General features: G+C 31.0%; 1 protein-coding gene across 1 annotated transcript in view; it reads left to right on the top strand.

Annotated features, from left to right (window-relative positions):
• The first annotated feature begins 388 nt into the window (after positions 1–388).
• Positions 389–10,564, top strand: part of LOC112027888 (myosin-6) — a 29,912-nt gene continuing 19,736 nt past the window's right edge. The window contains exons 1-7 of the mRNA XM_065762248.1: positions 389–686; positions 7,823–7,968; positions 8,271–8,414; positions 8,608–8,753; positions 8,840–8,996; positions 9,244–9,302; positions 9,411–9,570. Coding sequence (XP_065618320.1) covers positions 389–686; positions 7,823–7,968; positions 8,271–8,414; positions 8,608–8,753; positions 8,840–8,996; positions 9,244–9,302; positions 9,411–9,570 — 1,110 coding nt within the window. The remainder of the gene's footprint in view (positions 687–7,822; positions 7,969–8,270; positions 8,415–8,607; positions 8,754–8,839; positions 8,997–9,243; positions 9,303–9,410; positions 9,571–10,564) is intronic.

Below are 10,564 nucleotides of genomic sequence, written 5' to 3'. Positions count from 1 at the left end.
TTAAGTCTGAAAAGGTAAAAGGTCTTAAAAGAAGAAGAACCAAAGGTTAGCTCTTTAAGGACGCCCCATAATGGAAAGTCAGCAAGAGACTTTTGGGGAAGAAGCACCAAAAGGAGAAAATGATGAGGAATAAAGAAGCGACTAGTCACCAATGTTGCTAGCACAATATTGGTTCTGGTACCCAAGAGAGTAAATGGGGGGAATTAGTGGTACTCCGGAACCCTGGAATGACACTATAAAAGGGAGAAGCAGCCAACAGTAAGGGGGCATTCAGAAACAATGAATTAGAGTAGAATCATTAAGAAAACTCTGTTAAAATTCAAAGAAAGTAAGAAAAGAGAGGGACCAAAGGTTATGAGCAAGGGGCTGGTACCTTGGGGAACCCAAAATGAAGAATCATGAAAAGAAGTACCTGGGAAGACTTTTAACTTGGCAGGAAGGAATTGGCTCACTTGGAAAAAATGACAAGAGGAAAGGCAACCAAAAGCTGAGTCTGAAAAAGGTAAAAGGTCTTAAAAGAAGAAGGACCAAAGGTCAGCTCTTTAAGGACGCCCTAGAATGGAAAGTTAGCAAGAGACTTTTGGGGAAGAAGCACGAAAAGGAGAAAATGATGAGGAATAAAGAAGGAACCAGTTATCAATGTTGCTGGCACAACATTGGTTATAGTACCCAGGAGCGAATCAATGGTACCTTGGAACCCTAGAATGACACTATAAAAGGGAGAAGATGCCAACAATAAGGGGGTAATCAGTAATAATGAATTAGAATAGAATCATTAAGAAAACTCTGTTAAAATTCAAAGAAAGTAAGAAAAGAGAGGGAAATACTGCCCGATATCCTCAAACAGTCACTAGAGAATACACTTGGATTCAAAAGGATTCAAACTTTGCAAGTCATAGAGACCTAAAGAGCCATCTAAGTCTATGATTTTTGAACTTGTTTGGACCTTGTGATACGTCTTAGTGAGCATGATGTATTATATAATTGAGAAATTAATGAAATATTAAACAGTATCTTGAGGACCCCTAACGTTTACTTTGTGTTTTTCTTTATCGCATTGCCCCTTTATTGTTTCTTGTTGTTCAATGCATATATTTCTTGTTTGTTAGTATGTTTATTTTGTAAGATTCCTGCTCTGTGCACCATTTGGTTCGTAATCAGTTCATTTAGCTACGGTAAGCCAAGCCTAGTCTCTTAAAACAACAACTAAAAGGCCCAAGGTCCTTGCTTTTTACCTGGGCCTAGACATCGTCCAAAAAAGGACCCTCACAATCCTTTTAATCTTTGGGCTTGAGACTCAAATTGCGTTTTTACAGTATATATTTGACTTATTTAATGAGTTAAATTACATACCGATATTTTTATATAATAAATAGATAGTATGGTGAAATAGTTCAATATTCCATCCATCTACATTAAGTGATGATATTGATTTTCTTTCTTAAAAAAATCAAATATTCATTTCTTAAATTCATTGCATTAGTTATATTATTTATTATATAATTTGATGTACATGTACGAATTTCAATGCAAATATTCTATTCTATCTTTTGTGTTTCAATTTCTTTCTCAAAAAAAAAAAAAAAATCCTTTGTATAATGTATATTCTAATAAACTTTATAATATATTAACAAAATTGTGTGATTCTTACCTTAAAGAGAAACTCCTTGAATATCTGGTGAGAGAAATATTTAAATTGTAATATTACCTTATAAATCAACGTAGGTAAATTATGTTTTGAGTTTGTAAAGTATACATTGAATTTCAATTATATGCTGATGAACTATTTGGTAAAAAAAAAAAAAAAACTATTGGTTGTTTCAATTTTGTTTTTAAAGTTATAAAAACAAGCCATTTTATCATTTATTGCTAAATCTAAATTTTAATTGTTGATTTGGTAGTTTTTTTTTTTGAGTAATGCTATATGCATAAACTATTTTACAAAATAATGATGTATCTAACTTTTTATTACTTTTCATATAGGCCTGTCATTAATATCACTTTTTTCATTTACCAATAATCATTCATTACATTAATAGTTTGTAGAATTTTTTTGTAAAATATATCACTCATCAATTTTGTTTTTAAAGTACTCAATCGCATGACACGTGTGTGTTTTATTTAGTTAGTAAGTTTTTGTTTTTATTTTTTTTATGCAATAATTTTTGAACTTATGACGCTCACTTCATGATGATTATTCTTTATTAACAGGGTAAGATACTTATTGGTTTTGTGTGTAAGCTGGATTCAAACTTAAGTCCTTTTATTAGAGGATGAAAGATTTCACTAGTTAGACTTTAGTCAACTAGCTAGAACCCATAATCACATATCACATACCACATATATGCAAAGAGTCTTGTAACTTAATTGGTATCTAAAACAAAATCATTTATTATGATCAATTTTTTTTATATTTTTTTTGAGAAGAGTTATGACCAAGAACTTGTAGTTCTTTTCTTGAAGGAAAAAAAGAAAAAAATTGTCATATATTATGCTAAGGTGATGGTTCTCACAAATATATATATATTTTTTTGAGACACAAATATATTCATATATCTCCATATGTTTAATATGCGAGAGACACGTAATGTAACGTATTGTGCAATGATTATAATGTCATGTATATAAAAAGAGTCTATCACATCATCCACCTGGTGATATTATACTTTGGTTTTAATAACAGATTATGCTTAAAATTTGTAAGTACTCAATTGACATAATGAATACTAGTTTGGTAATGAATTGAAGTTTCATATATTGTTTAAGGACCAGATTGCACGTTAATGTCCAATGATTTATGGAATTAGATTGATCATATCACATAGGAGTTAACAATTTGTTAATGGTGTAATAATTGAAGTCACTTTGATGTTAACATTTTGTTTAGAGTAAAACATGTTAATAATTTTATATTATAGAATTATAATGGCATATGAAGTTTTATTTTATTTTTCTCTTGATAAATGGCATAAGGTGGTAAAATAAAGAAAGAACAGAGAAAGGTTGCTTGGTGGCTTGGCAGGCAACCACTCTCTCTTCATAATTTGTAGAACTCCAAAATTTTAATTTTATTATATAACATATAACAGGTTTACTAAGAGTCTATTTGGAAACAACTTATTCAGCTGAAATTGAAAACTTTTTGTTAAAAGTACTATAAATAAAACTAAAAAGTAACTGAAATAGTACAATGAGATCCATGAATAGTACAAAAAAGTGTAATGAGACTCATGAATAGTAGTAAAAATAGGCTGAATAGAAGCAAAAATGAGCTAAATAGTAAAAAAATTGGTCTTTTAAGCAAATACCAAATGCAACATTGGAATGTGCATTTTATTTTATTTTATTTTATAAAATTGATAGTTACAATTAGGAGGAAGGGATTTGAGTTCTAAACATTTCTAATGAAATTAAAATGTTATGTCAACAACACTTTTACAACAAATCTTAAATGGCAGGCTGTTGTTGTTGATTCAAATTATAACCAATAACAACTTACCAATTATAATTTATTATGAAAGTGTTGTGAAAATGCTATGAATGTAACATTTTTTCTATTTAAAACACTTGAAGGTAAAAGTTTAGCTATAAAACTCTTGGCAATGCATGTTTTATTATATAGGATATAATATATTTATTAAAAAAGAGACTAGAGTTCAATTTATACTTTGGTAATTTAGATATTATTCTTTAAAGTTTTAAAATTTGGATTTATAATTTTATTAACACGATATATTATATTGTTTAGATTCAAGTTCTTTCATCCATACTCCATGATGAGATAATTGTTAATTGGCCATCTTAACTCAAAATTATGCAATTTTACAGTTCCAAAATTTGAGATTTTATGAGAGACAAATTCAAAATTATCCTAAATTTTGAGATTTTAACTTGCAATTTAGTCAAAATAATATATGATATATTGATATGACATTAATAGAGGTCAAAACGATTTAGTTTTAAATGGAAAAAAAAAAAACAATTTCATATCCAAAATTTGAAAACTTAGTACACATAATCAAAACTACTAAATTACAATTTTAAAGTGTGAATTGTAATTTTTTGTGAAAAAAAGAAAAGAAAAAGAAAACAAAATGATGAGTTAGTTAGAACCGTATGTTATGTAACCGAAAAAATCTTACCAAACCCAAAAACCTCAACTCCACCATGAACTACTGTAAAGTTAGAAATAACAGAAAAAAGCTCTTTACCAACCTTAACAAAAAGTAAAAAATTCAACTCGACGACCGAACTAGTGTAAAGTGTTACCGCCTTAGCATTTTGAGTTCTGTAAAGTTTCAGACAACCTTGGCAGTGACTCACAGTTGACTATGTCTGAGTTGTCAGTTGTCATTAAAGTCACCGTAATTAAAGCCAAAGTCGAAGGGCATTTCCGGAATCACGAAACTTAACAAAAACGTTTTGAATTTTTATTTTCTTCTAATCTTAATTATATTCTTAATTAACAAGAATCACCTGGTGATATTATACTTTGGTTTTAATAACAGATTATGCTTAAAATTTGTAAGTACTCAATTGACATAATGAATACTAGTTTGGTAATGAATTGAAGTTTCATATATTGTTTAAGGACCAGATTGCACGTTAATGTCCAATGATTTATGGAATTAGATTGATCATATCACATAGGAGTTAACAATTTGTTAATGGTGTAATAATTGAAGTCACTTTGATGTTAACATTTTGTTTAGAGTAAAACATGTTAATAATTTTATATTATAGAATTATAATGGCATATGAAGTTTTATTTTATTTTTCTTTTGATAAATGGCATAAGGTGATAAAAGAAAGAAAGAACAGAGAAAGGTTGCTTCGTGGCTTGGCAGGCAACCACTTTCTCTCTTCATAATTTGTAGAACTCCAAAATTTTAATTTTATTATATAACATATAACAGGTTTACTAAGAGTCTATTTGGAAACAACTTATTCAGCTGAAATTGAAAACTTTTTGCTAAAAGTACTATAAATAAAACTAAAAAGTAACTGAAATAGTACAATGAGATCCATGAATAGTACCAAAAAGTGTAATGAGACTCATGAATAGTAGTAAAAATAGTCTGAATAGAAGTAAAAATGAGCTAAATAGTAAAAAAACTGGTCTTTTAAGCCAATACCAAATGCAACATAGGAATGTGCATTTTATTTTATTTTATTTTATAAAATTGATAGTTACAATTAGGAGGAAGAGATTTGAGTTCTAAACATTTCTAATGAAATTAAAATGTTATGTCAACAACACTTTTATAACAAATCTTAAATGGTAGGCTGTTGTTGTTGATTCAAATTATAACCAATAACAACTTACCAATTATAATTTATTATGAAAGTGTTGTGAAAATGCTATGAGTGTAACATTTCTTCTATTTAAAACACTTGAAGGTAAAAGTTTAGTTATAAAACTCTTGGCAATGCATATTTTATTATATAGGATTAATATATTTATTAAAAAAGAGACTAGAGTTCAATATATACTTTGGTAATTTAGATATCATTCTTTAAAATTTTAAAATTTGGATTTATACTTTTATTAACATGATATATTATATTGTTTAGATTCAAGTTCTTTCATCCATACTCCGCGATGAGATAATTGTTAATTAGCCACCTCAACTCAAAATTATGCAATTTTACAAATCCAAAATTTCAGATTTTAAGGGAGACAAATTCAAAATTATCCTAAATTTTAAGATTTTAACTTGCAATTTAGTCAAAATAATATATGATATGACATTAATAGAGGTCAAAACGATTTAGATTTAAATGGGAAAAAAAAAAAACAATTTCATATACAAAATTTGAAAACTTAGTACACATACTCAAAACTACTAAATTACAATTTTAAAGTGTGAATTGTAATTTTTTGTGAAAAAAAGAAAAGAAAAAGAAAACAAAATGATGAGTTAGTTAGAACCGTATGTTATGTAACCGAAAAAATCTTGCCAAACCCAAAAACCTCAACTCCACCATGAACTACTGTAAAGTTAGAAATAACAGAAAAAAAACCCTTTACCAACCTTAACAAAAAGTAAAAAATTCAACTCGACGACCGAACTAGTGTAAAGTGTTACCGCCTTAGCATTTTGAGTTCTGTAAAGTTTCAGACAACCTTGGCAGTGACTCACAGTTGACTATGTCTGAGTTGTCAGTTGTCATTAAAGTCACCGTAATTAAAGCCAAAGTCGAAGGGCATTTCCGGAATCACGAAACTTAACAAAAACGTTTTGAATTTTTATTTTCTTCTAATCTTAATTATATTCTTAATTAACAAGAATTATTTATTCAATTAGTAATGACTAAAGAAAGAGTTTTTTTTTTTTTTTGCTTTTCTTGATTGATTTGTACATTTCTTGTATATGGGTTCTTTTCATTATGTGGAATTTTTATGTTGCTCAATGCAGGGTTATTGATAATTTAATGGGTTATTGTTGGTTTAGTATCTTGATTACTGATCTGTGCTTAAGTTGAAGTAGAAGTGGATATATGAATGTCTTTCGTTTCATTTTAAAGTTTGTTTCTTTGGTTTCTTTTTCATCTTATTCAGATTTGGATTTCCTTTTTTGTTATGTTTGGTTAAATGCCTATTTTGATTTACTAAGCAAAAGGTTAGGAGTCCCAACTTAAGTGTTTACTGTGTGGGTGGAGATCTTGTAAGGAATACAGTAAGTTGAAATTGAAAACAAGGATTTCGTTTGAGGAGAGTTACATTGATAAGAATTTGATGATTTATTTGATAGTGAATGTCTTTCTTCAGCTTTGTGCTGATTGGTCCTCAAAGGAAGGCTATTAATGGTGTTGCAATTTATTCTTGACCTATAGCTAATCCAGTTAGTGATTAACAATTAGGTTGTGTTTGGTTGCATGGAAATTGATTACACCCTCTAGCTTTTTGACTTGGTTGATTCTCATATAAATAAATTTTGCATTTCAGGCTTGGGTACTCTAAATTTTTTTTTAGATAAATCTATATTTTGTTTATTCTTAGCTGCCAGTTATATATTAATTCTGTGCAGCTAGATGTGGTGTTATTCTACTGTTTACGTAACTAGTCAACTCATCTAATAAAAAGCCTTAATTTCAGTCACTAACCTCTTAGATACTTGGTAGTTAGGTTTGATATATGAAAAATAGGATTTGGTATTCTACTCTTTGTCATGCTAGTCAATTCATCTAGTGGGTTTTTACACAGCCTATTTCTATATCTTACTTATACTGCTTATTTTGAGTGATACTTTTGGAATATTATGTTCTTTCTTGCTGAAGATGTTCTTATAAACAATTGATGTTGCATATGCTGGGTTATTTTATTCTAGATAAGTTCTCATTTGGTTTAGCACGAGATTCATTAGAAATTTTGGTTTCTCTCTACTTTTCAGATTTGTTCATCTTCTACACCACATCAATTGTGTTTATTTATTTTCATTTGTAATTTATTTGTTCCGGCTAACTTAACTTTCAACATAATTACTTAATTTTGTAATCTGAATTTTGTCACAACCAACTATATAGTCAGCTCCACTTGATACAAAAACTGTATTTTGAGCAATGTTGCACTGAATACTTTAGCCTGAACATACACACATTGGGAGTCCCCTTCCCTTTTTTACATATTTGCTCTTTTACTTGAGTATGTATATGGACTCTTTTTTCTCTGTTGTATCATTGAGAAAAGAGAAAATTGCTTTAGCCTTACATCTTCACCACAGCAGTTACAGATGGCTGCTTGCGCATATTTTCATGATCTGTAAATCTTGTGGGATGATGGAATATAGTAATTCAATTCAGTTGATGTGTTAGACTTAAGACACTTTTGCTTTGCAGGCTGCTACTATTAGTCCTGCGGTTGGGTCTCTTGTTTGGGTGGAGGATCCTGATGTAGCTTGGGAAGATGGTGAAGTTGTGGAGGTTCATGGTGAAGAAATTAAGGTCCTATGCACTTCAGGGAAGACAGTAAGTGCTTTGGATAATATTTACTCTTGGGCATATTTTACTGCACATATCACCTTGATTTTGTCATATGCTTAATGATAATTCATATTTTGTTAATGTAACGTCCATGTGTCATTTTTTTTTTTCATAAATTAAAAAATTCATTTGTTGAACATTTCAATTTATGGTATCAATTTTCCATTAGGTTGTTATTTTTGGTTTTTGCTTGTTTTAGAAGAAAACGTTTGGAGATATTGATGCCTTTGGTGTGTGAATACTGATTTTACTCATTTTCCCCACTATTCTTTATGTGGAAACTGCAGGTTGTTGTTAAAGCTTCCAATGTCTACCCTAAAGATGGTGAAGCCCCACCATGTGGAGTGGATGATATGACAAAGCTGGCTTATTTGCATGAACCGGGAGTCCTAGACAATTTAAGATCAAGATATGATATCAATGAGATATACGTAAGTATTTAAAATAGAGTTCCACAAAAATGATTATTAAAAAAGAGATAGTTATTCCATCATAGATTGTCCTTTTCTCTTATTATTATTATTTGTTGAATTGGGGCTGGAAGAGGGGAGGGGTGGGACATTGTTTTTGTTTCTTTACATCTTCGGTATTATCTGAAGCTGATACACTTATTGGTGACTTTAGACTTACACAGGAAATATATTGATTGCTGTGAACCCTTTTAGAAGACTACCACATCTTTATGATAGCCATATGATGCAACAATATAAAGGGGCAGCCTTTGGCGAGCTGAGCCCACATCCGTTTGCTGTTGCAGATGCTGCATACAGGTACTTTATTACTTTCTCATTGTAAAGCTCTTCATGTCATCTCTTTGCTTGTCTGGCAATGTAAGATGCCATTGATGTGTGTGCAGACTTATGATTAATGAAGGAGTGAGTCAGTCAATATTGGTCAGTGGTGAAAGTGGGGCTGGTAAAACGGAAAGCACAAAATTGCTCATGGCTTATCTTGCTTACATGGGAGGGAGAGCTGCTGTTGAGGGGAGGACTGTTGAGCAGCAAGTCCTGGAGGTAAAAAAAAAAAATCTAGAATCTTACTGGTACATGTAGAAGTAAGACATGATGTTGACTTTTATAACATACACACCCAAAGGGTCTTGAACCTATGTAACCTCATCCACCACCCCATTTTTGTGGGGTTAGGTATTGCTCTTCGAGCTAGAGGTCATTGGCTTGAATTTTATTTCAATAATTTTCTTTCCTAAGTTTGTAACTGTCACCTGTATCATACATGCTTTTGTTGTTCTCTGATTTGCAGTCCAATCCTGTTCTGGAAGCATTTGGTAATGCAAAGACTGTTAGAAACAATAACTCGAGGTGGGATGATCTATTGTTTTAAAAATATTCTTATTTGTATAATGCAAATTTTATATGATACTATCTATTTGTTAGGGTTCCATTCTTATGTGCATATTATTTTTGCAGTCGTTTTGGTAAGTTCGTGGAGATTCAATTTGACAAGATGGGGAGAATTTCAGGAGCTGCTATCAGAACTTATTTGCTGGAAAGATCACGTGTTTGCCAGGTGTCTGATCCTGAGAGAAATTATCACTGTTTCTACATGCTTTGTGCTGCACCACCAGAGGTAATGGTTTCTAAATTGCTTCACTAAATCAGCTTCATGGAAAGAATCAGGATTGATACTTGCAGATTATTTTTTTCTTTTGTATTACTTTGTCTTTGCATGGAAATATTTGTCTCATAATCTTGTGAACTGGCCAAAGTAGGATTTGCAGAGCGGACCATGATACTCTCTCTCTCTCTCTCTTGATGTTTCAGCTCTAGATACTCTAGTCTTGTGTATGATTGTTTATTGTTCATGCTGATGTTTGATGTGGAGGTTAAAACTAGAGGTTTACTGGTGATTCTCTTTTTTCACTTACAGATTGTTGTTGTTGTTGTGTGTGCTTAAAATGAATTTATATTTTTATTCTTTTTCTTGGAACCCTACTTTAAATATAGCATATCAATGTCGGAGTTTGGGAAATTCAGTGTAGAACTGTAGTGGCATGCCTTGATGCTAAGAGCATTTCCAATTGTTTTTCACATTTCAATGGAATTCATTACTTTCTGGTAGACACAGCTTTTGTGCAACCGATATGAAATTTTTTTTTTTCTTTGGGGGGGGGGGGAGGTGTTGGTTGTTGGTTGTTGGAACTTCTCCTATTGATAGTGGAAAGTGCCTTGGGTCAATGAAGGCAGTTGGAAGTTGCTTATCAAATGGAGATAGTATTTCAACTCACTTTTTGTTTGTTTATTTGTTTGTTTTTTGTGACAATTCAATAGTTGGGGGAGGAGGATTTGAACCCTAGATGTCTCCGTTAGAAACGCGAGGAGGTACAAGTTGAGTTTCAAGGCTCTTGGCAGTTTTGTCAACTCACTTCTAGGGATTTGCTTCCAATTCTTGAAAGTTGCATGAATATTTTTGGGTTTATTGGTGGTCTTTTTTCTGTTATTATTAGGGATGGGCATGGGCTAGTTTGGATTGAATTTCATGTAAATTTGAAACATGAGTACATGACCGACCTTTATCAGTTTTCTAAGACCTAAACCAACTCCCAACAAATGTCTTAAGAAAA

Source organism: Quercus suber, unplaced genomic scaffold, assembly GCF_002906115.3.
Source record: "Quercus suber isolate HL8 unplaced genomic scaffold, Cork oak 2.0 scaffold_449, whole genome shotgun sequence".
NCBI lineage: Eukaryota > Viridiplantae > Streptophyta > Magnoliopsida > Fagales > Fagaceae > Quercus > Quercus suber.
Note: the sequence above shows the minus strand (reverse complement) of the source record. Positions and strands in the feature narration are given on the sequence as shown.